This window comes from Taeniopygia guttata, chromosome 3 (genome assembly GCF_048771995.1).
Source record: "Taeniopygia guttata chromosome 3, bTaeGut7.mat, whole genome shotgun sequence".
In the NCBI taxonomy this organism is placed as follows: domain Eukaryota; kingdom Metazoa; phylum Chordata; class Aves; order Passeriformes; family Estrildidae; genus Taeniopygia; species Taeniopygia guttata.
Window position 1 is genome coordinate 25,141,824 of NC_133027.1, and position 26,506 is coordinate 25,168,329.

General features: G+C 41.0%; 1 protein-coding gene across 10 annotated transcripts; it reads right to left on the reverse strand.

Annotated features, from left to right (window-relative positions):
- Nucleotides 1–1,123: 1,123 nt before the first annotated feature.
- Nucleotides 1,124–26,451, reverse strand: CILK1 (ciliogenesis associated kinase 1). 10 transcript variants are annotated; one of them, XM_072926444.1, is made up of 15 exons: nucleotides 26,314–26,426; nucleotides 26,044–26,118; nucleotides 20,487–20,669; nucleotides 18,571–18,625; nucleotides 16,943–17,064; nucleotides 15,664–15,743; nucleotides 13,137–13,269; nucleotides 12,487–12,658; nucleotides 11,758–11,925; nucleotides 9,199–9,495; nucleotides 7,940–8,130; nucleotides 7,255–7,409; nucleotides 5,777–5,908; nucleotides 5,104–5,217; nucleotides 4,358–4,711 (listed from the first exon to the last, which is right to left on the reverse strand). In XM_072926444.1, the coding sequence occupies exons 3-15, from the start codon at nucleotides 20,585–20,587 to the stop codon at nucleotides 4,557–4,559; spliced, it is 1,875 nt and encodes a 624-aa protein (XP_072782545.1). In that variant the 5' UTR covers nucleotides 20,588–20,669; nucleotides 26,044–26,118; nucleotides 26,314–26,426; the 3' UTR covers nucleotides 4,358–4,556. The 10 variants fall into 10 exon arrangements, with proteins under 10 accessions (XP_030123199.4, XP_030123202.4, XP_002195748.4 ...); XM_072926441.1 differs by having other exon boundaries at nucleotides 26,023–26,118; XM_072926443.1 differs by having other exon boundaries at nucleotides 26,019–26,118.
- Between the last annotated feature and the right edge of the window lie 55 nt (nucleotides 26,452–26,506).

Below are 26,506 nucleotides of genomic sequence, written 5' to 3' on the forward strand. Positions count from 1 at the left end.
TGGGCTGTGCCACTGGATTTTCAGCCGTTTTCACAAACCATGACGTAAAGGAATCCGTAGTATTGAGCTATAAATAGATACCTGGAAGCACGATTTGTCTGGATGTGAGGGCGATCTGGCTGCGACATCTGTCACCCCATTGATCGCCAGGGTTGATTCGGCTGATCTGGCTGGCTAGGCGGGTGTCCCCTTCCTCCCTCAACGCTCCATGTGCGTCCCTCCCGAAGCTGCGCGCTCGGTCGAAGAGGACGACCTCCCCGATAGAGACGGTACCGTTCATCGGTCAAGGGTATACGGTAGCTGCGCTCCCCTGCTAGAACCTCCAAACAAGCTCAAGGTCCATTTGTAGGAGAACGTAGGGTAGTCAAGCTTCCAAGACTGCAGACACATCCAAGTGAGGCGCTGCATGGGGCAGTCTGCCATTGTTTTGTGCTTTATACCCACATTCCGTGCAGTCAGTGTGTATGCAAGTTGTGTCTTTTATTTCACTTTATCGGTTCTTCCAATCCCACACTCACCTAAAAATCCGTGAGCTACTCCCATGACACTCCCCCTTCCCTCCCCCACTTCCCCCGCCCGGGAAGTAAAACTAGAATTCTTGCAAATGTAAATGTATTTTTCACCTAGTTTTTCACCTGTGCAAGTGCTTCTCAGGGCACTTAAACAGCTAACAAAAGGGCCGGGCTTATAACGTGTAAACTGTTTTCAGCTTCTACTGCCTTGAAAGCCAGGGGAGAAGGCTATACAAGTGACACAAGACACAGAACAATAGAACAGGAACAGAACAGAATACTTTCCCTTGGAAAGGGACCCACAACAATCTAGTTCAGCTGCCTGTCCTCCTGAAGTGTTATACATATCATAATTCAGTCTTGCAGGTAGTTTCAGAGGAGCACACAGCCAAGGAAGACTAAGCAATCAGTTTCACAGGGAACTTACAGCATATTGCAGAAATTACATGTTTAGACTCAAACCATGTGCCCACTGAATGTGCAGTGCCCCTCCAAGATGGCTTGTTTAAAAAAAAAAATGAACCCAAATTAAAAAATCCCAACCAAACAAAAGGCAAACTAAAGTGCTTTCATTAAAAACTGAGTAAAAGAGTAAGTCAGTCACTCAGTGCTTCCTCAAGGATAACTTTATTCTGGGCAGGACATTTGACACACAAGGAATGAAACAAACATTTAGAATGTTTCTGAACAAAAACACTGAATAAACAAGAACCATTATTTCTCCACATCTCTGACAATTCCACAACCCCCTTCCATATTAAGTTCTAAAGTTCTTTCAGTACATGTTTTCCTCCTCACATTATGGAACATCCTGCTCATATCAACAGCCATATCAGATACAGAACACCATGGGAATGGATCTTTTTTTTTTTTTTTTTTTTTTTCCTTGTTGTTAACATCATGGCACTTTCACACCACTTTTTGGAAAATCTGGATTACAGGTGTAAATGAATCCACTGTGAGACTCCCTTAATGCAAACAGTACAATTCTAAAAACATTTTCCACAAAGATGCTGCTAAATATTAAAGTGTAAAGTAGTAGGTTACATATAATAAATTCTCAGATATGCTGCTTGTCCAGATTTCAGTATATAAAGACCTCCATCTTGTCCATATCTGTATTGCACAGAGACAGTACAGTAAAATACATAAACTCAGCTCCGTCCTGCTCAAAAAGAACTTTTCCAGCTTCAGTAAGAAGGTGCTTGAGTAAAGGATACAGCCATGATATCTAGCTAATTTTCTGTCTCACTAAGTTAAAACTAGCTGTGATTCTCAATGTCAAGATTATTAGCTTTTTCCTCAAAAATAAAAGGCTTTAATTTAGGAAAGCAGCAGCTATAAAAAGAAAAGAAAATTATAAGTAGAACTTACATTTCTAATCTCTACTGGACAGACTAAAGTCTGAATGCTATAGTCAAAAGAAGCACTGTCAGTCTGATAGGTTCGGAGATTTACAGGCCAGGTTCAGATTCATCCTGTGTTACTTGAATATCACAGACTTGTCCCCCTCCTTAGTGGAGAGACTTGGGTATCTCCAGAATGTTAGTATGCTGTCAAATGAGACAGAATTCTTTTGACATGATCCTCACTCACCAGAAGTGAGTCACCTCCCAACACAGGAGCTCACACTTAGGTATGATGAATCCAAGCCTCAGCTGCCTGTTCTCATGACTTGTGTCCTTCCACTTGTAGGAACTAAGTGTACAGACCAGACTACTTAAATAGCCTGCTTAGGCCTAGGGATACTGGCAGAGGTTCAGGGTGTTTATTCTTAAGACAAATCACCTGGTGATAAAATAAATTAAATTATATGTAGACATAAATGCAGGCATTTATTTCCAAGAGAAAAAAGTATCTTTCCAGTTCTATCACAAATATACATATTTTGCTACCTACCCACCTACCCACAGACACCCATCAGTGTGCACTTAGAAATCAAATGGCTGCTTTGCTTTACTGCTAAGCATTGGCATCACTGCTGTGGAAGCAGTTAGGTATGATTTGGAGTTAGTACTTGCTATGCTCAGATAACAGGGCAGGAAGATACAGAAGATGTCTTTGGCATGTGTAAGTTTCATGCACACTTTTGCTCTCTGTCTTGTACCGTCTCACTGTGGGCTGAGCTCATAAAAGCAAACAGTGACCAGTGCTCCCTGTGGGTCCGCCTGCAGCACTGAGCCAGCAGCCTACCCTAGGGCACAGCTTCCTCAAAATCCCACGTTTACCAGGGAAGCACTGAAAAGGCCAGAATTTGTTCTCAGTCTCAAGACCAAAGCAGCTGCCCCTTGTGTGTGCCAGCAGATCCCATGGAGAGGATCACATTGACACACAAGCTATTCAGTTCCTGTGAAATGCCTGGAAGCTAAGAACTGTACCTGCTCTGATCCCTTTAGGCTGGATTTAAGTCTCATAAATAAACTATTTTCCTGAGCTGATCATACAATGAACTCAGAAAGATAAGCATTTCTGCACACTCCTGCAGGGCATTTTGTCAGCACATTTCAGCTTTGGCAGCACTGCTCCAGAACACAGCTATGGAAGGTGTTCTCCCACAGCACTGAATGGTCTTATCTTTTTTTCTGTACAAAGAGGTGCAGGAACAGACAAATGCTGACTGTGCTCTAAAAGAATCTTCTGCTCATGGCTGACTCTGGTACTCCTTTCCAGAGTAGACCTAAACCAGCTTATGGGGCTACTTTCTTTTCTCTATACCTTGCTATAAATAATACTCTCAAAATCTGAGTTAAACTGCTCTTCAAAGAACTGTATCAATTTCAGTGAAATTAACCAGAGTTTTACAACATTTTCTTAACAGGACCACGTAAGATTCCATTTTTTCCTGTAGAGCCTCTGGGCCTAATTTATGGAAGCTGACATATTCTTCACATTGTAAAAGAAGATGTATTGAGTGAAGAAGAACTGAGTATAAACATAAGTAAGGTTAGACCGACCCACTTCCTCTTGTTTTTTGTAGTTTTGTTTTGTTTGGAGTTTTTTTTCCTTATGTGATTTAGAACAGCAGCAATTTAAAACAGTTGTGAAAAGTAAGTCAGCTGCATAGATCTTGTTTCCTTAAACTATGTTGCTGGCATATCATTAATATTTTGTTACTCTGAAACCAGTTTTATTAGTTTTATTGATTTATTGTTAATACAGTCTTTAATATATCTTTAGATCTTACATTTGCAACAAAAGAAAAAGAAGAAATAGAATCTCTTTTTTCTTCTTAGAAATCATTAGACCATTTACATGAATTTAACAGAGGTAGGTCCACATTCTACTTCACAGTGAACAATGCCAAAGAAAAACTTTTAAGCAGGAAAAAGGAACACTGTGTCAGAAAATGGATATACAGAAGAGTATTTACCCTTCACCAAACAAGAGTCCTCAGATTTGGTAAATTTGAATAGCAGTCCAACAAAAAACCTTTCAAAGGCAAAAATAAATTTAAAAAAGGTGACTCCCACTATCTTTTAGCAGTCTCTGAGTGACTCTGAAGGAGAGTTTAAACTGTTAAGTCACTCACTACTCTGATGTCAGTACGAAGCAATGAGTATAGGACAACAGAAGTGTGGCACTGAGACACGGCATCACTTGAAATTACACAGCCTCAATTAGCACATCAACTTCAGAAAATGTCTAATGAATGCCCCTTCCTCAATACTTCTTCATCGCAATATTGCACCACGTTTTTTTATCCACTTCTATTAAAAAGTTGAGTCTAATAAAAAAGTTAAAATTTTTTAAAGTTCATTATAAAAATTTACTGTATAAAAATGCCAAATACCCTAAGCCTTATATACAAAATGTATCACTTTTATGAAAATAAATGGACCCAAGTATGTAACAAAACATGTTTATACAAAACAGTAAAAGATTGCATTCAAATTAATGCAAATAAGTAAAAAAACCCTTCAAAATGTCTCATTTGTGGAAGATCTGCTCCTTTTAAATATACAGGTATATGAAGCAGTATGTAATGGTCTCATGTTGGACACCGTTTCCAGGGACGCACGCACTGCTCAGAGGGTATTTCCCAGGTCACCGGTGAGCGCTGTACTTCGCAGACCAGTCAACGCGCCCGTGGATCGGCTCCGCTGCCGGCGGGAGAGGCATTAACCGCGGCGAGCTTTTCGTAGGTGAACTGAGCGATGGCCATCCAAGAAGGGGTCTGACTGACGTCAGAGATGCAAAATCTAAAGGACAAAAAATTCTGTGATACAAAGGTTCGGTGAGAGCTGTCCATACTGAACAATAGCAGATCCAATCCCATAAATCTTAGCAGACTAAGAGTATTTGCATCACTGATTTGGCAAATGTGAATTCTGTGCCAGCTCTCACACCAACCTCTAGGTCCCATTGAAATAAGCTGTACCCATTGAAATAACCCACATATTTAATAAACAAAAGTAAACACAAACCAAATCCTTCTCCATATGAAGTCCTGCAAGGTTACAAACAATATACTTCCAGTCAGTCATATACTGACAAGTAAAATAAAGCAAAGATAAATAGTTCAGTGCTGCATACATACAGCATTACTGGAGTACTGACCAAGGGACCAAGAGAACTTTAGTACTGGACTTACCAGAAGATGGGTCCACAACCGGTGCTAACTGAACCCTCTGCCCAGCAGAACCTACTTCCTTCTTCAGAAATGAAGGGACATAAGCACCTGTTAGACCACTTGATCCTATGGGCCCTGAAAGAAATGGCAAGGAACACCTGAACACAATGGATCTCCCATACTGTCTACAGGAGACAAATGCCCTAAGGAATCATTTTCAAGATCAAGCCTGATCATGGACTGATCAAAACAAGAACTTAATTGAAGACACTTGAAATCCAGAACTCCTATATATACACCTGCATTCAGGAGATTGTCAGCATCAGACTGCGTTACAGATGAATGGAATACAAATAGTTTGGAAACAAGAAAATGTGACTTAAAAGAAACTGAAGAGGGAAACTGAAAACAAGGCAAAGTATTTCAGGTTGAACAGACCTAAGCTGTCCAGCCTTCTGTGGGAGTACTTCAGACTTGTGAGGATTCATTAGAAAAAGTCACTATGTTTCACTTTAAGGCAGTCTCCCAAAGAAGAGCCTCACAACTAATTTTAACACAAAGAACAGACAGGGTAAGCAGATGTCTTCAGAGCTGACAACATTTTGGAAATGGATGACTCCAAAATACACCGGTGAGGAATTGCATAGACATCACTTATTATCATTTCTCAAGAGTCCTAAGCACACCTTCTTACCTGAATTCATCCCATTGGTAGTACTTCCTCCCAAACCAGAGGTTTTCCCAGACAAACCAGAACTGGGCCAGCGATTAGATGGAAGAGACTCTTTGTTCGAAGTGGAAACTATGCTATTCCTGGTGCTTATTCCTATATTGCAAAAATGTAAAGATTACTTCACTAAAATCTCCCACACAGGCCTGCATTCATTCCACCTGATGCACAATCTTAGAGCAGATGTCTGGTTCAACTTAGTCAAAACCTCTCCCTTCTCATTAACTCTCTGAGTCATTCTCCATCCTCTCATAATACAGGAATGCTGGAACTAGACACAAGCCTTAATCCTGCAAACTTCACAATGTAAGTAGTTCCACTAACATCAATGGCTGCTTATATCACAGGACAGGGTCCTTACATCAAGGCCACAAATATTCTCATGTCACAAAAAGTGAACCTTCCTATGTACATGAAATCTGCGCTTCCAATAAAATACTGACAGCAACAAGATAACCTGAGAGGCAATGATGGCAATTCCATTTCTCATAGCACTGTACTCTTCTTTGGTGTCTCTACTGAAATCTCAGACTGTGCAAATAATTTGCACTACAGTTCAGATGACACCTATTATTTTTATTTAATATAGCTCCCATATTTAAGCAGGGTACCTAGCATTCAAGGATGCACCCACAATTTATGATATGGCTAAGCAGTCTTGGGATCAATGTGTTTTACAATCTCCTCTAGTAAAACAAGTTTTAGCTACTAAAACTCTATCTAAGTGAGACAAAATGAAAATCAATTATTGTTTCAGGAAAAACGACTGAGTTTGCACTCACAATACTTTCTAGTTAATTAATTTTGAAGAAGTAGTATTACAAGTGAATAAACAGCTAACACTACCATTATGAATAGAAATTATGACAAAGAATACACTTATATTCATCTCATTTTAAGTACTGGCAGACATGCTGTCTGCCTCCTGTACTTCACCCTGCCTCAGCACTGGTGTCAGTATAGCAGAGGTTATCATGAACACAGACATGTAATTCTCTACAGAGAAACATATCTGTGTTTTACTTAACTCCCAACTACAGCAAAGCATATTCCCACGACTAGTTTGCCATTTGTTCATGGTACTATACGCTCATGACGTAAACACATGGCACTTTCTTTTCCAGTCTAGAAGACCAATCTTACACTTTTTAGGAAGACAGGCAGTAGTTTGGCACATATACAGACATTTTTGAGCACACTTCCAAGTATAAAAGTATCCATGGGGAGGAAGAAGTACAAATAATCCTGTCCCCTTGTTTGCATTGCTAGATTACCAGAATTTAGTTTGTGTCGTGGCCATCTACACTACAAGCTCTTTCTGTCCTCACGTTCTCTGAGCAGTAGCCCCTCTCCAGAAGTTCAAAGGATAAGAGCTAATGTACCAATGACTATTTCATACTCCTGTTGGAATTGCAGAAAGAAAAGGAAAGTATTTTACTAACCAGGTCGATACCTAGAATGGCTTAAGTAGTGCTGCTTTGCTGCAGAAACTCGCAATGTGGGAGTGTCCTGCCGCAAAAAGGTCGCATGGGAAGTTCGTGCACTGCTGCCAGAGCCTACAGCATCCAAAGGCTTCAGGTCCAAAATACTTTCAAATCTGTAATTCAAAAATTGTTATGTATAGTCCAATTCTTATAACACATGCTTATTCACAGCTGACTTTTTCAATTACATCTCATCTCCAAGAATCATTTCCTTGTAATGTGTTTGCTACACCATAAACACACAGGCAACAGGGAATATTATCAACCCAAAGTCCTGCAAATGCCCCTGAAAATCAGATTTGTGCTTCTAGTTCCCTTATATACTGCTTTTAAAGTTTTTATAAATCACTCATTAAGTTTCTTTCTTCTGTATACAATCCATGGAAACTGCAGCTTAGATTTCCCCAAAACAGTTTATATGAGTGGAATCGCGGAGTATGTCAAAATGGTCCACAAGTAAAATCAAAAGTATATATTCAAAAATTAACTTCAGGAGATTTAAGCCAAAATTTTCAGGGGGAAAAAAAAGAACACAAAATTGTATAGATATACATTTCTAGATACAAAGAAAGCATGAAGAGCTAAAGAGGAAAAGGGCAAAGGAATAGACCAAATAGCACATACACATAAAAAAACCCCTTACCTACAAAGAGTTTCATCATTCTGCCTCTTCTTGTTTTTCAAGTCCATTCTCATGATGGAAGAGCTGAAATCAAGGTCTTCCAAATCATCCCAGTCTTCAGAATTCTTTACTGTCCTGGGAAGATGTCCCCATCTTCGCCTAGGTTTTGGTTTAAGTTCACCATTTGTATTCGCAGACCCAGCAGATGGTTTCTGTTATAAAGATTGAAAAGAAACAAACCCACATGCTTAGACCACAATCTAGGTGACAGGAACAAACAAGACTTATTTTCCCCTCTATCTCAAAGAGTAATAGTGGTAGTAGAGCTATAACAACACAATCTTCAACTTCCATTAAACATGCTAAGAACACAATCTGTAGCCTGCTGACACTATTATATATCTTCTACATTTTGTCCTGTAATAAAGTGTCTTGAACTGACAGAAGAAATTTCTTGGGTCTCAGTTCCAATCCTATTCATGTTCCAGTATGCACCTCCTAAACCATTACCTTAGGCTCAATTTTTACTTCTAGACCCATGCTGGGAACATAAAACTGCATGAATGCTTATGTTTCCATGAGCCTGTGTCTAGACATTTAATTTTTTTTTTCTCCTGCAGGACAGTACAGGCACAAATTTGTGTCTCTTCAGTCAGACTCAGCAGTACATTTAGACTCTGTGTGACACAGGTCACTACAGACCCTGCTTATGACTGACCCTGTCACAGAAGCATTCACACTGTCTGCTCTCATGATCTAGTTTATGAATCCAGTCTCCTCATTAGTAGACAGAAAGGGTACATTCTCATGCTGCGAAGAGAATCTGTTGGTTTCCAAGTCCAGTTTGGAAGACCAAAGAGACTATTATTCCCAGTCAATAAAGTGGATGCCTTAAATGGATGAAGGTAATAGTTTCCCTCATTTCAATACTATTCAGCTTCATACTTTTCTCTCTGGCATCAATCTCATTAATATTTCGAACACTGTACGTCCGTTTTATTCATATGAAATCAGTGTCATCCTGTAAATGGTGCAGGTGTAAAGGGTACCCACAAAATGATTCTAAAACGAGAAACTGACTTGCTTTACAGCAACCAGATTTTGATTTCAATAAGGAAATTCCAATTTCTAGCAGAAAGTTGGAACATTGGAACCAGTTTTTAGTTCCACTCGCTGTACTTTTGGCCAGGTACAAGAACCTTGAAAAAGAATAAGAAAAAGAAACACAAGTTAAAAAGTCAGGCAGTATATGAGAAAGCTTATGTTAGATGGACCTTTACCTGCTGAGGAACCTTATTGTGTATTGCAGGCAGAAGAACCTGGTTAGACTTGTCCTCCTGTAAGTAGTTACTGTGCTCAGTCCCAGAGTTATCTGTCTTACATGTGTACACCAAGTGCTGAGAAGACTGGCTTTGTTGAAAAGGCCTTGATGAAATTCGGGCATGAGGTTTCAGAGGGGGCTGTGCTGGAGGGACAGGCTTAATATGCAGAGACAATTTATTATGCAGTTCCTTTTGTTTTCCCAGATCCTGAATGCCCAGGGCGTGCCCAACCTGGAAGTACGAGTATCGAAGTGCCTAAAAGGAAATAAAGATGTTAGGCTTAGAAAACCAAAGTTTTTCATTTACCCCAGTCCTATGTATCAGTACAAATCTAATTTCTCTTTTTGTGGGGTAAGAAACAGCAGAAGACCCATCTCTCAACACTAGGTTCTAGTGAGAACAATCCACTTAAAAAAAATGTCGCAATAGTAGAGAAGTTTCAAGAGATACTGAGTTGTCAAATCCTCTGTGGACTACTACAGAAGGAAAGGTTCTGCAGAATTAAGACAGTTAACCAGGCGGCATCTAAGGCATGTTTCATCATATGCTGTCTCTTCATGCATGCGTGTGAAACACATCCCCCTCATCATTACAGATTCGGCCAGCAAAATTCAATGACCCCAGAGACATCTCCTGCATTCTCCATTTCTGAGAATGAATTAAGTGAAAGAAATACAACCCTTATGGAAATTAGCCTCTACCTTTTCTGACAGGTTAGTAAAGTTAGTTAGTAAAAGTACTTTTATCTGCCTTACATGTAATTAGGAAGTTGTCAGTAAAGACAATTAATCTACCTTGCTGTTTCAAGCACACTCATCTTCCCTTCCCAAAGACTTCTTACTGCAGAAAGCTTCTAAAAGCTCAGATTCCTCACTCTATTTGTACTTTACTGTAAAACATTTGTTAATGCTCTTAATACTGTTACAGTCAGTGTTTTTTTGTTCTTCATTACCTTTGAGAGTTCTTAATATATTTGATTTTTAACTGTTTTCATTAATACAAGCATTTACTTGCAATTTGTACTAAAGGTTGAATTAAATCACAAAGGTTCAGCTATGGCCCTTGAAGTAAAGTGTCAAGAATCCCATCTGTTTTCCAGAAGGTGCCCTGTTCATTCTATTAGTTGAGTACTACCCGAAACCAGCAGCTACCACCACCTGCATGTGCAATACTGATGACTTGGGCAATGCTTATGCACAGGATGTTGGAACATATCTGCAATGCACTTGAGCTGAGGCTGCCCAGCAAAAGCGAGCCTTATGCAGGCAACACTGGGCTGGAGGATCAGAGAGCAAGGTGGACTAGCAGCTGGCTGAAAGGTCAGGCCCAAAGGGTGGCAGTCTGTTGGAGGCCAGGAAGTATCTGTGTCCCCAGAGGGCATTACTGGCAAATACCGTTCCAACACCTCCATTAATGATGTTGCTGGTGGCGCAGAGCACACCCACAGCAAATCTGCTGATGACACAAGTAAAAGGAGGGGCTGACACACTGGTCGGTTGTGCTGCCACTGTGCAGGACTTCGGCAGGCTGATAAACCCAGCTGACAGGAACCTCACCAATTTAAGAAGGATAAGTACCACGTCCTAGGAAGGAATAACCACATGCACCAGTACATGCTGGGGTCAATCACTGGAAAGCAGCTTTGCAGGGAAGGACCTGATAGACACCAAGTTGAACATGGAACGGCACCAAATGCACCCTTGCTGCAAATAAGACTAAGTCTTGGGCTGCCTGAGCAGGAGTGCTGCCAGCAGCTCAAGAGCAGTGATCCTTCCCCTCTATTCAGCACAGGTGAGGCCATGCCTGGACTGCTGTGTCCAGTTTTGGCCTCCCTAGAAGAAGAGAGAGATGGACATAGTAGAGAGAGTCCAGCAAAGGGCCACAAAGGTGATTAAGGGACTGCAGCATCTCACATATGAGAAAAGACAGAGAACTGGGCCTGTTCAGCCTGGAGAAGAGAAGGTTCTTGAGCATCTTGTCAAAGTATGGACAGAAGGGGAAAAACAGAAAGGGAAAGTGCAAAGGAGATTGAGTGAGTCTCTTTTCAGGTGTGCCTTGTGACAATGGGCACAAACTGAAACACAGGAAGCTCCTTCTGAACATCAAACACGTTTTTACTCTGAGAGTAACTGAGCACTGGCACAGGCTGCCTAGGGCAAGGTGACTGAACCAGATCCCAGTCATTCTGTGGCACACCACAACGAAAGAACAGCATCACAGTCTTCGGCCATACATCCTACCTTATCTCTACTGCTAGTCACAGTGACTGGATTACATTTAATTCAAATGTATTTACATACTGCAGTCACACCTTTGATTATTGAGCACATACCCCAAGCAGTTGATGTTTCATGCAAAAGATTACTTTCTCTCTCTTAATAACCCTCCTTTGTCTTCCAAATTGTTCTTGGATTCTTCTTCCTTCTAAGAAGGCATCCCTCAGTAACTGCTAAATGACTGTTCCTTGCAGTAAAAGAAAAAAAATCACAAGCAGACAAAAAGAAAATAAAATCAAACCTGACTAGCTGTTGGCCGCTTTTTGGGATCCCACTGCAGCATGTCTCTCATGAGCTGCACTGCTTCACTGCTAGCATTAGGTATGAGAGTTTTTAGGTTGTTAGGTACACACTGAGGCCAGCGAAAATTCATGGAAGCTGAAAGTTGGTAGCCTTCAGGCCAGTCATTCTGGAAGAATAAGATTTTCAAACACAAAAAAGTTCATCTGTAAAGTATCAGTGCCTAAGCACACTAGCACATATTCTACCCATAACAGAACGTATCCAGCTTACTCTGGTCTTATATTGAAAATTTCACTACAAAACTTCACCCCAAACCTCTGGTGAGAGGTGAGTCCTGCTGTGCATCTGACAACGTCAAGAGCACAAATGGAATCAGGAAATAGTAATCTTTCCATTATCCCAATTTTTAGCCTCTTAAACCATATGTTTTTATGCAAGTACGCAAGAGAAAATTAAATTCCCACCTAATGAAATCACAGTCTAAGGACTTGTTTGGTATGCAGGGGTCTATTTCTCCTCCTCTATGTGTCAGGTATAGCATAATTATTGCACAGAAATGCTTACTGCACAGAAAATAAGTTTTAATTTAGTCTATTATATCTGAGAACAATCCATAAATTAACAGTAAGGAGGAAAATTTATTATTTTTATGCTTACTGCTACCATGCCATTGTGTATTGCAGAACAGCTCCAGGATTACTGCAGTCTGGAATATCACTTCAGTTACCTTTTTTGGCGTCCCTAAGACTTGGCAGATTTTGAATATAGTATCAATTTCACTGGCACCGGGGAAGAGAGGCCTCAGTGTGTAAACTTCTGCCATTATGCAACCAACAGCCCAAATATCTATTGGAGAGCTATAGCAGGTGGATCTCAGAAGTACTTCAGGAGCCCTATACCTGTAGAGGAAAGAAAGAAAAGGAAATCCCAACAATCAACACAATTCAAACATACATGAAATCACTCACCTCTTCATTCTTTGCTATTAAGAGCAAACATTCTTTAAAAACCTCCTCTCCTCTCCTGTACACAGGAGAGGAATTGATTGTAATGAATTTTTTATTATTAAAACTATATAATCTTCTGTAAACTCTCTCACACCTTCCTGACACACAGTAATCCTGGCATGTTCGCACCTGTCTTACTACTCTCCTACTTCCCACCTGCCTTACTACACTCCCACTCTGCTCCTTTGCTGTTGCTATCTGTAAACTATCTTGCACTAACTGAAGGTTTTTAAATTACACCAAGCTTAAACAGAAGTTTCATAATGAAGAGGCATCAAAAGTAGTATAACAATCAGCACAAATTCAGTACTGTACTACTTTTAAGTGTTGATTGCAAGTTCCTACAATGGAGCTGAGTACTAGTACTTACCATCTTGTGGATACATAATCGGTGTAAGGAGGTCGAGATCGAATTTCTCGAGCTAAGCCAAAATCTGCTATTTTCACAAGTTCTGGTCCCATGCAAAGCAGGTTTTCAGGTTTCAAGTCCCTGTGAAAGAACCCTGAAATTCAAATGAAATATTGATGTGGATTGCAATGTCACTTCACTCACACCTGCATCCTTTATTTTCCAACTGGATTGTTTTGCTTTAGTTCTTAGCATTGAAGCTGAAATAGCACCACACAGATATCAAAGTTGGATGTGATCAGCAGAGCTGATCAATACAGTGTTGTTCAGTCAGGTTGTGAAGAACAGTATATACAAGTTTGCTATCTTGTAACAATTCAGAGCATTTATTCAGACAATTCTCTTTCAAGTGACACTTCTCTAACATTAAAAAATTTCCACCATTTTAATGCTAGTTTCATCCTAAGTGGAAACTGTCCAATGAAGTTACAAATCAATTACATAAAATGTTATTTTAAACAGAATATAAATTTAAACAAGGGGTTTTTTGCACTTCAAACTTCTTTTTAAATCTGAGAACATAACCTGCAAGCACTGAGCTACTCAACACCATGTAAGAGGATCTCAGTGTATTTTTTAGTGCTCCCTGCATTCAGTCAAAACTGATCATGAATGAATGTTTGGAAAGAGCTCTTTTAATATAAATGAGAGAAAACAACTGGTGTATCACTGAGTACTGTCTGTGAAATGTACTTCCACCATTAGCCCAGAAATCTTGTTCTTATGCTTCTTTCTTGCAAGTCTGAACCACCGTTCCGAGACACAGTTCCCTCTGTAGTACCTAACTGAAGCTCTCTGAGCTCCTTTTCAGAGACCCCAATATGATTACTTTTTCCATGGCTTTGAATATATTCCCACAGAGACTGGACTAAACATTGACATAGGGGATGTCTACATTGTCCAGTATAACTAGATTAGCTTTTGTTCATTAGATGAATGTATAACAGTGCTGAAGACATAGTGCTGTAGGTATATAATAACCAGGAGACTGCATCCTTTCTAAGGATGTTGAGCTCATATTCTGATGTCAGCCTGAATTACTGCTTCTTTGTGACAGGTACAAGGCAACACAATCAAGGCTGATCTTAGCATTTAGTATAATAACTTCTGTATTTTGCTGCACAGACATGCACCAACAGAATGCTTGTGAGGCAATTTATTTCATGACAAATTTGTAGAAAGACTAATTTGTTGTGCACTCAAATATAAAAAGAGTTTGGATGGACAAAGAATATAAGACGTTTACATGACAAGCATTTCTATGCCACACAGGAGCAGAACAGAGAAATAGAGAGAGGGGAAAAAAATGTTCATGTGATTTTTTTTCCAGAACTGTTGTGGAGAGAATTTTAGGACACTCATTCTTACACTGTTAGCCACAATATCATTACAACCATTCTGTTGGGCTTGTCAAACATTTCTAGGTGTTTTTTAAACACAAATTTGCAACATCATGGCAGAAATACAAGTCCAGTGTGGTAGCAAGTCAATGAAAAATACTATTTCAACATAAAACTGTTCAGTCTCAACAGCTATAGTAAGTTAAATAGCAATAAAAGCTGTTCTGAAAGGCTATGATCCATTTGACAATTCATTGAAAAAAGCTGGCTTAGATATTTGCAAATCAATCATAGTGTTTTTCTGTGTTTATATATTATGTATGTTACTTAAGCAGACTAGAATTTATGATTAGGTTTCGGATGAGTAGCCATCTGAAGAGTGAATAAAGTCATTAGCTGGAAAGTATTCTGCAAAACACAGTTAAATGTGTTCTTCAAGTGAACTGTAATGCTGGTCCTTATAAGAATTTTGCTTCCAGGACTCTGGCCACCAATGTCAGTTCTTTTCTGATAAGCCAGAGAGCTGCCCAGCAACAGACCCTTCAGTGTATCCAGCAGACAGAATTGCCAAGGTCAGCAAAAAACAGTTAGAAAGCTTCTGTTAAAATAAGGTGTTTGTTTTGAGATTTTTTTTCACTAGTTAAGTGGGTCTTGTTACTACAGGCTGGTACATCAGCTTTAACTTTTACCATTGTTATATATATTAGTTGGAAGCCCATGCAACAAAAGCTACTTGTCACTCAGACTTTATTGCTTTAAATGTATCTTACAGAAAATGCGTGTTTTCTTCAGGTATCTACATGTACCTTGAGAAAAGAGTAATTTCTTCTTTATTCTTAGTCTCAGGGGATCTTTAAATCTATCAAAGAATGTGCTCATTAACATCCAACGAGTTTGAGAGTGGCCAGCTGCCAGACTGAGAAAGTGGAAACCTATAGAAAAGGAACTGAGAAGACCTCCAGAATTAAGTCTTAGGCAACTATAAAATAGAGGTGTTTTCAGTCATCTGAATCTCTCATACAGAGCCATTCTTTTGATCATTCCTTCTACTAAACTTAGTAATGTAATTGCTTGTGTATTAATCAAAAAACTTACACAAACATTATCTGTCTGTAATTCGGAAGGTTTACAGCTAAAACATAACCTACCATGCTTATGAATAAATGCAAGCCCTTGCAGGATCTGATACATAATATTCCTAACTGTAGACTCAGGGAATAGCTTGTTTCTGTGGAATAAAAGAGAAGAAACAAATATTAATGACTAAATTCATACATTAGCTTATGCTATCAAAGATAAAAGGTAGCAATGACAAATAAAACTTCTAGTCAGCTTTTAATATTTGCCTACTTTCTTTTCTTGTTGCAGAAGAAATTCTTATTTCCTCTACAGTCCCTGGCAATTTAACTATGAATAAAGGAAATAAATTGCATTCTTAAAGGTCTGACTTACACAATGTTTAACAAGTCCATGGCCTAGCTAAACTGTAGACAGTATGATGCAAAGCATGCTTTTAAAGACACCTGGGCTTTTTGTTTTCGTAAGAAGGTAGGATAGCAAGCATTTCTGTGAAATTCCCAAAGCTAATTGTTTTCTGTTATAGACTTAAACCGTTTCTTCAAAGTTCATTATTTCATATAATATATATCCATATATGTGCCAAATTAAACTACAGTTTTCTACACCTGTGCATGCATACTGTTTTTATGCTTAAAAAAGTATTTCATGTGGCAATCACATAGATATATTATAATAATATCCTTACTTTGCTAAATCAAGGAAGATTCTTGTCATCTGTCAGGTTGATACTATGGTCCACAGAGAGAAACAATTCAAAGCAGGAAATTTTGCCCCAGTTATCCTCTGGTGGGTGTTATCATGCCCCAAAGTCTAAAATTAAGACTTTCTTAATGCTCTAGCAAATACCAAAAAGCTAGATTTTATTCAGAATGCTGACAAATTAAACAAGCAGTCTTTGGTCATGTCAGTTCAAATTGCAAGGAAAAATAATTCCTGGAAGCAATCCAAAATTTGACACCTCTTGATTACTGTTCCAACTACTTTTTATTTATTCATTTATTTGAGCAAGACATAAAAGAAGAGCTGGTGATACCACTCTCTCATAAAAAAGCACCACTGGAGTACTTACATAGAAATCAGAAGTTCTAGGTCCAAGGCCCAGTTCCTACCTACTCCCCTCTCACACACTAATCTGGGACAAGACACTGGAAACTCTCACTAGACTGGCTGGGATATGTTCGAAGGTGAAGGTGACAGTCACAGTTCCTACTGCAGCCCACAGCTTTAAGCTATAGTGGTCCAAGCCTAAATAAATAATCCAAAGTCCTTTGAACAGTACCACGGGTGTTAAAAGCCCATTACACAAGTAATTAATTTATATCAGGAATGGGTGATGCTGTTACATACCTCTCTTTCATTAACTGATAAAGATTTTCCTTCATGTATTCAAACACAAAATACAGATGATCATTTTCCCTGATAACTTCTTTCAGCTTTACCACATTGGCATGGTTTAATTTCTTCAAAGACTAGAAATGGAAAATACAAACAGGATTTTACAAGGGTCTTAATATAGTGAAGGAGAAAAAAAAAACCCAACTTACTTCACTGTTGCAGCAGGATTCAAAAACTCTTTGGTGTCTTAAATAATCAGACAGCTCTAAGAACAAAGACCAGATCTCCAAGTATTACCACATACATATACAGTCTATGCAGCAATTTAATGTGCTGGTCATTCAAAAGCCAGCTATCTCCTATCACCATAAGCACCAAAACAATTGCATTTGCTCTGTAGGAAACTTCCTAATGACAGAATTCATGATCTTCTTGCACCTGCACTGGCAACAGTCAGGTTAGAGTCAAGACTAAAAACAGCCTGGAAAGTCTTCCTTGGTACTGTGGATTAATTTTTGCAGGCAGCTGAGCTTGTTCAGCCCTCCAAGTGGGACGGGAAAAATAATCAGAAGAGCAGAAAATGAGACAACTCATAGGCTGAGCTACAGAGTTAATGAGTAAAGCAAAAGTCAAGCATGCAAGCAAAGCAAATTAATTCATTTGATTAATTAGCAAATTAAAAAGCAAATTAATTAATTGTTTCCCATGGGCAAGCAAGTGCTCAGCCCTCCAGTACAGCAGGGCTCTATCACAAATAATGGTTACTTGGGAATCAAATGCCATCACTCTGAAAGTCTCCTGCTTCCTCTTCCTTTCCCCAGCTTTTGTTGCTCAGCACAATGTCACATGGCATGCCCCTTTGGTCAGCTGTCTTGGCTGTGTCCCCTCCCAGCCTTTGCCCACCTTCAGCCTAGTCACTGACAAGGAAGCATGAAAAACAGAGAGGGGCTGAGGTTGGGAAAGCACTGCTCAACAATAACTACAACATGCCTGTTTTGGTCACAAATCCAAAACAGATCCACAGAAGCTGCTACAAAGAAAACTAACTCTACCCTAGCTAAAACTAGCAAACTTGGGTCTTCCTTCTCTTTTTAGATTTTCAGTGTATTTGATGTCCATTTTTACATGGCACTGCAAGAAAAATGACCTAGGTTTTCTGCATGTTTTCAGTGTTGATTATAAATTAAGGAGACCCCTAGAGCCTACCCCCAGTGTTTTGTTGGCATGAGAATCTCATGCTGTATGTCTGTCCGTAAGCCAAGTACAGAGAAACAATTACACGTACAAAAGTTAATGCTGCACAAACAAAGGACACGTGTTCTCAAGCTCTGAAAAACAAACACCACACAACTCCAGGTGTTGTGACAGGAAAGCTCTCATTCACACACTCCTCACTGCAGGGAGGAAGCAGCTTTCTACAACCAAATAATTTCTGTAAGACTACAGAATTTCAATAAGCATTTTTGTAAGACTACCGACACTCCCTTCCAATGCAGAGTGAGGAAACAGAATTGTAATGTCATATGCTACAACTCACTTTGGGAGTGGTGTTTTGACACAAGTCATAAAGAATTTGATGCTACCCCCAAATGTGACAGTGATCGTCTAATTTGAAGTCAACCATTGAACAAAACAAGTACCTTAACCTCTCGAAGGTTCATGCACTCCTCCCAGGAATAAAATTTTCTCTTCATTCTACAAAAGTAGAGAAGAAAAGAATGACTAATGCATTGAAAACATCAGCTGTTCTTAGAACCAAAAGCCTCACTGCGTCTTAACAATTCAGTTCTTCCATAAGAACGTAAGATGCTAGCTCCTGTCAAAAAACTTTACATCTCTAGACAAGGTATAGTCAGGTTGATTTACTAGAATACACACTCAAATAGAATTACAGTCAAATAACAGTTACTATTACACAGGACTGCATTTTTCTGTATATACATCTTGCTGAAAATAATTCAGAGCCTTCAACAAGCTCAGGCATGCTATTTTTCTTTCTGAGATAACAATGTGGTAGAGTCTAACATTAGAAAAGAACAAGGGTAGTTTTGAAACAAATCAAGTGAAGATCCAACCACTTCACTGGGTCTCCAATTTTATCATATTCTCCTTGCCCCTCTTCTCTATTTTTGATTTCTCTGTGACTTTAGTATTTTGCTGTATTTCCACATTTTCCTTTGTCCACTACACCACGTTTCTCCTTCCCTTGCAAGGTGCACCTATCATGCCAACTGCTTTTCAAATTCTGCTTCCCCCTTCAAGCTTATAAGCAACTCTGCTCTAACAGAAACAAACTGTGTGGCAGTTTTCTCCTAAGCCAAATTGTATCTGAACACAGTATTTGTGTGTTACGTATGGGCCTGTGTGTTCATACACATTCTAATTACCACTCAGTTCTTTGAGACCTAACTCTGTGCTCTAGGACCAAAAGGATGAAGGCTCACACATACATGCAAACAGAAGATCACATATTAAAACTTACAAAAATACTCAGCTGTGTAGAGTCTGGATTTCAGAGGGAACTAGGCATCCTCTGAAAATCTGAGGCTTTGCCTTTATGATAATTCAGTACTACTTATTATTGTAGGAAGTTTCCAGTTTGAAATTGGCTCTCACAATTAGAGTACCTTAAGAACTACAAGCCCTTCATGTTATGAAGGGATCTGGATTTTTTTTTAGCAGTGTTTTTGCAGTTACTGTCTTGTGCACTCAGTTACTGGGCCACTTCTGTCTTTAACAAAGGACCAGCATTAACACCTAAGTAAGAGAATACTTCTGGCTTGTTCTGATTTTTCTGAGTTTTTCCCATGTTGCAAACTGAAAATTAAAGCAAAACCTTCTAAGCAAGGTCTGATACAGGCAAAATACCCTTAGCAGAGGGGATTTAGAAAGTTGATAAAGCCAGCTATTGACTGCTCATACAAAACAGCATTGTACTAAAAGCTCTTCTGACAAGCCTGTCCCTTGTCATGGTCATGGTTGGTATTTCAGGAAGGTGCCTGCAATGCTTTACAGCTGTCTCTTACCATAGCTAGGACAAATAAGCCATTTACAAACTAAAGTCACCGCCAAAACAGAAGAGAAAATCAAGTGAATTTCTCAAGGGATTTCAAGAAAATCTTAAGTTGACAAGACAATATGTCATAGCATAAAAGATACAGATAATGGACAATGAGATCAGTTGTGTTAATTATCACTGCAGTATTAATATTCCATTGAAAATTAGACTACAAAATATATGTTCCACATAAGCAGCAGCGAAATGGCTGTAGATTCCAAAGCAGCATTGCAGAATACTCTACGTAATACATAAAACACATTTGACTGCACATATCAGCAGAGTGCTGTTACACAATAAGCCTATACATCTCACCCTCTTTATCTTGTGCTGAGGCTTTGGAGGATACAAGGAATTTTTCATGCTGCCCAATTACAACTCCATATTAAAAAGCTACATGGAATGTGAAGCACTTACACCAGCATGACCAAGTTGATGCAGACCTAGAAAGGAAAAACCTGGAGTATGCATTATTAAGTAATGTATGAAAACACTTACTTTTTAATGGCTATTAGCTCTCCAGATTCAATGCTTCTCCCTAGGAGAACAGAGCCGTAGGTCCCATCACCAAGCTGTCTGATAGTTTTGTACCTATTCATGATGAGGATACTTTAGCTGCAAGCGCATTTCAGTCCTTGGCGTTTCCTGTGTTTTTTCTCCTCCAAGTGTAACCAGTTCTTTCTGTGGCAGCATAAATACAGAGCACTCAGGACAGTGTGAACAGTTGCAGGAATCATGTTTTCAAGACTTAGCCTTTGGTCTGAAAACACAGAACATAATCCATTTGATTTCTGTACCCTTCTGAGATTGCTAGTTTGCAGACTCCACTCTCCTCCAAGAGAACAGTCCCCATCAGCCATAAACAAATACACATCCTGGTCTCTCACCAGAAAGGGCCAGCCTGTATCTGCATGTAACTGGGTATAATCCCCAAAGCCAGTCCCATGCTAAAGCTAAAGGTACCTTACAGAAAGCCTGCAGGCAGCCCTGATGGGAGACACTACTACTAAAGTCACAGGATAAAGTCTCACGTCTGGAAGAAAACCACCTGCTAGCAGAAAAAATGAAGCTTTACAATACAATAGGAGGGAATCTGTCCTAGCCAGACTTTTACGCATGTAAGTCACCACCTTATCAATTAAACCAATATCCTAAATTTCCATATGGTCCTATGTGAGAGAGCATAGTCTTTAAACAAAGTGTGCAGAGGAAGAATATTACATTCACGTCAGGCAAGACTAAATGTATTTTACTACAGTAACTCCAAGCATGAATCAGTCTCTAGAAGTAGTGGCTACATCAGATTATCTATCCAATCTTTTGTTGTGACACTGCATGAACAACAAAAAAAAACAAACCCATAGAACAGTCTGGGTTGGAAGGCACCTTAAAAATCATCTAGTTCCAACCCCTGTGCCGTGTGCTGAGACACCTTCCAGTATCCAGGCTGCGCAAAGCCTGACCCAGTCTGGCCTTGAATCCTACCAGGGATGGGGCATCCGCGGAATCTCTGCTGGGTAACGAAGCAAAAATCTTCTTGTTTCTAGTTTAATGTAATTGTTGCTCATATTTCCTCCACTATAGTTTAGAAAAAATGTAATCTAGTCTATGTAAATTAACCATACATTTGAAATAAAACAGAATTCCCCAACAATGAAGGTTTGGTCACTGCATTCTCTTATTCTTCACCTCTTAAAAAGACAACAATATTCATGGCTTGTGACTTTTGCCTTCTGTAATGTGTATTTTAACTACATTTTCACAATTTTTTGTAGTAGCCCTATATCTCCCTTATTTCACAAAGCTGTACTACGAGTTTAGAAGTAATGGGATTATGTTACTGGAACTCTGAACTGACAACAATGCAAAGCCACAATCCTGTAGATGCAAGATGTTGTGAATATCCTTTATTTTCCATCTTCTAAGCCTACTAGCCCTACTAATACTGATACAGGAATAAAGACCTGGAAATTTGAAGTTAGAAGACCTTTTGACAATTTAGCCATTGTGCAGCATGTCTCTAAATCTATCTCAGACACTGGGTAGGGTCTCAGACAGGCAGGAGGAACTGCCTTCTAGCAGTACATGTTCCTTTCCACACACTCACTACTACAGAGAACCAGGACTGAGCACCTTACATTAGAGACCTAATCCCAAATTTTGTACTACTTGCCAAGGAACACAAAGCCTGTCTGTAACAGCAGCAGTTTGGAGTACCAGTTCCTTTTTGGCTGGTTTTCAGATTGTGCACCTGAATAGCATAAAGCTACGTTCAGTGGTCTGCATCCAGGTTAAAAAGCCTTAACCTGCTTACTCCAAATGGTCAGTGACTGGATGGCAACTCAGAAGCTTTTATTCAGATCCTTGGCAACAAGATTTCAAACAATGACATCATCTTGAACATTCTCTAGTCTGAAAACCTAACATTTATTAATATCCAAACAATTTTTATGCAGGAATTTCAAATCAACACAGTTGGGACTTGTGGACTGTTCTGATAAGAGTTCTGAAACCGTGATCCTAACAGCTGTGATGTCTTAAAATTCACAGACTCCTATGCTGTCCATGATTCACAATTTGCATATCCCTTTCAGGGAACTGTGACTGAAGAGTGGAGGAGCACCCTTGCCTCATATTTGATAACCACAGCAAAACTAAAGATGTTTAACACTACTGGCAATAATCACCAATGGCTAGATGGATTGTTTGTTTGATGTGGTGAACCTAACTATTTATTCCTTACTGAGGATACTAAATTAAGTGCCTCTCCTTCCCACAGCCACCAATTTTCAAAAAGCTTGCATGCAATTATCTTTGCAATTGTCAAAAATGACCAAAACAGACTAAATGAAGTATTTCTGGGGACTAAAATGAGTAAACAAAAACAAACTAAACCAAAAACCAAACAACCCCCCCCCCAAAAAAAACAAACCCAAAAAGCCCAAACATACAAAAACAAACCCCAAAAAACAACAAAACCACAAAAAACCAACCCCCACCCAAATGAAACAATACCCCCCAAAAACAAACAAAAAAACCCCAAGCCCCCAACTAACCAAAAACCCCCAAAACAAACAAACACAAACCACCAACAAAACCAAAACCAATAAAAAACTAAACTAGTCTGAAGACACTTATTTCAGTGATGAATTAATGTTAAAAATATGCCAGGATGCACAGAAGTTAACCCAGTTCCCCTGGAAGCACAAATCCACCTGTATGAAAACCCACTGACAAAACCTGAATGAAGTCTTCTCTGGTTAACTCAATCAGCATCATTTCTTGCTAATAGTGAGGTGTTTTAAAAATCTGCTTTACTCGGCCTTCAGACTGTTTCACCTGAGTCCCACTGAAATTACTGAGAAGAGCATGAGCCTCTGCAGTCTGCGGAGCTGCAACAAGTATCAACTAATCTAAAAGTTCAAGCTACACAAATTCACATCGCCAGAGAATGTAAATATAAACTGCAAAAATACCTTGAAGTAAAAATTGTGTTGATACTAAAGAGTAAAATGTAAGCCCCTTATTTCCACCGTGTTGCAACAATGTGTTCAGATTCTACCCCACTTATACACTCTCTCCCCGCAGAAAACGAACAGCAAAACATCTTTAACAGAAAGCCTAATTCAATATATCGAGAGTGCTTTCTAACTAAGTACAACTCAAACCTACTATTTCGCTTATGAATCCTTTAAATACATATCCACTCGTGTTTGAAGTGCTGAAGCGCCGAGAACGGAAAGCGAAACTAGCTCACTGTGCCACAGCTGAGAGACGCAGACAGTAAACAAACAGCATGTGCCTTTTTAACTTGCCCGCGCTGTGGCAATCACTCGAAGGCATTACTAGTTGTAAGCAGTGAGAAAGGCGCAGTTCAAAGCCGTAAGTGTCCATGGGCGCGGTCGCAGCGGCTGCCACGTTTGTCACAGAGGGCTCTGGGGATGCCCCGCGAGCTGCACACCCAGGCAGGGACAGACAGGCGATGGCGGGCCCGCCCCTCAGGCCGGGTCCCGGCTGCTGCCCGACCTCCGTGCTGCGGCGGCGTCCGACCCCCAGCCTCGGCCCCGGAACACTCGAGTGCCCCCGCTCCTCGCTGTACGGCCCCGAGGTGTCCCGGCCCGCCGTGCCCGTGCCTGGCAAGACTCACCGCGGACGCGTCTCCCCGCTCGGGCCCGGCCCGGCCCGCGGACAGGCCCGCAATGGCGGCCCCGCCGCCCCGCGGAGCAGCTGCGGCCCAGCTCGGCCCATGGCGCGGCCGCGGCCCCCGCCCCGCCCCGGCCCCGCGCCCGCCCGGCCCGCCGGGGCTCCCCGCGGGGGGACAGCGCCCCACGACTGCCGCGGGGGAGCCGGGCCGGGCCCCTCGCAGAGGGGGCGCTGAGCTGCGTGTTAACGAGAATAAAACAAACCAAGCTATCTCTGGAGCATCTCTCGTATCAGAGACTGCGGGAGCTGAGCCTGTTCAGTCTGGAGAAGACGGGGAGGGGATTTCGTTAATGCGTAGAAATATCTCAAAGGTGGGTGCCGAAAAGATGGTGCCGAAAAGATGGTGCAAGACTCTCTTCAGTAGTGCCTAGTGACAAAACGAGGAGCAGTAGCCATAAACTGAAATACATGAGGTTCCATTAACTGTGAGAAAGAACTTTACACTGAGGGTGGCAGAGCACTGGGACAGATTGCCCAGGGAAGTCGTAGTGCTCCTCTCCGGAGACACTGAAAAACCACCTTGGATGTGTTCCTGTGTAACCAGCTCTAGGTGACCCTCCTTTGGCAGGGGGGTGGGACTGGATGACTTCCAGAGGACCTTACCAACCCTAACAGTTCTGTGATTCTGTGGAAACAAAACCCAGCCGAACAAACATGATCCCCACACTGATAGGCCTCTTCACATCTCAGAGAGGAGTTTAAACAGCAAAACTAGAAAGCAGAAATAGCAAACTGTGAACAAATGGGAAGAATATCAACATTTTAAGTGGGGGCCTGTGCCTTCCCCAGCCAAGCACCAGCAGCTCACCCTGGCTCTGACAGGGTCAGCCTAAGACATAATGGGAAGGGCCGTAAAAAGAAAACAATTGATTATCAGGACTGTAATAGTGATTCAGGAAGTGTCAACTTCTTTTTACACTTCATCCCTTAAGTTTTAAAAGTAAAGCATCAAGTTAATTTCCAGAGTTTGGAAAGACAGGATGAACTAGTGCTGTAATTCAGGAGTACAGTGTAGGACAAGACATTAATTTGCTAAAACAGATGTGGGGGAAAAAAAAGCTCTGGGAGCCTCCCCCACCCTATCTAGTCAGAGGCTAATCTTTATATTTACACGAATATATGATAAAGACTAAAATTCTCTCAAACAGACAGACATGATTCTCAGTGAAGCCAGGAGGAGCAGTGTATTCTTACATGAGATTTCTGCTGCAAGCCACCCATATTACATCCCACGTGCACAATCACATATTAGCACTCAACCCCCACAGAACACTGTCTTTCTGTTGTTACAGGCAAGGCTTTTTCATTCCCAATAGAATCATTGAATTATTTGGATTTGAAGTGACCTTCAACATCATCTAGTTCCAAACCCCCTGCCACGGGCGGGGACACCTTTTGCTACACCAGGCTGCTCAGACTCCCACCCAAACTGGCCTTGAACACTGTCGGGGATGGGGGATCCACAGCTTCTCAGGGCAACCTGTGCCTCACTGTCCTCACAGTAAAGGATTTTTTTACTAATATGTAACGTTTAATACCTAAGAAGAGGCACACCCAGGTAGGAGAAAATCAGCTTTGACTCCAACTTCAAACGAGAAGCAGCACTAATGATAAGTTGTAGCCATGAGCAGCACGCCAGTAGCACCCAGCTCCCCTGCTCCTCACCACCTCCAGCTGCCCGAATCGGCACCCGGCCTTGCCTCTCACTCTCTCCTCTCCACAGAGCAGCTCTGCAGCCACCTGGACCTGCAGCCTCGGCCGATGCCGGCTCCCACAGCCCTTGCACTCCCATTTCCCGACCCCCGCTGCCCAAGCCTGAGCGCTCACCTACCGCTTGAGAGAAGACACACACCTCCTCATCCTCCTGAAAACGCTCAGGGCAGTAGACAGCTACAAAGGTTCACAGATTCATACACGTGGTTTTCTTCTGGAACAAAAAGACTGATATGCTTTAAAAAAATAGGTTTCGTCCAATTTTAGAAAACCTGACAAGGCGTGTGCTGACAGCAGGTGATAACTGTCCTCACTGAACTGTACGGGCAAATGACCAGGGCCACAAGATTCAGTGGCCTCGGCACCGCTGTTATCTCCGCAAACGCGGCACTGAGCGCTCTCCCGTTACCTCGTCGGCAATTTGCCCGTGCCAAGGTCCCGGCCTGACCGCAGTCACAGCGGAAATCGCGGCTCCAGGACATCGCCTGTTTACCTCGGCTCCCGCTCCTGGGATCGCGCCTGCCGGGATTCCCACTCACGGAGACTACAGTTCCCGGCAGCCTTTGCTCTGCCGCCCTTCCCCTGGTGTGCCGCCGCGGACT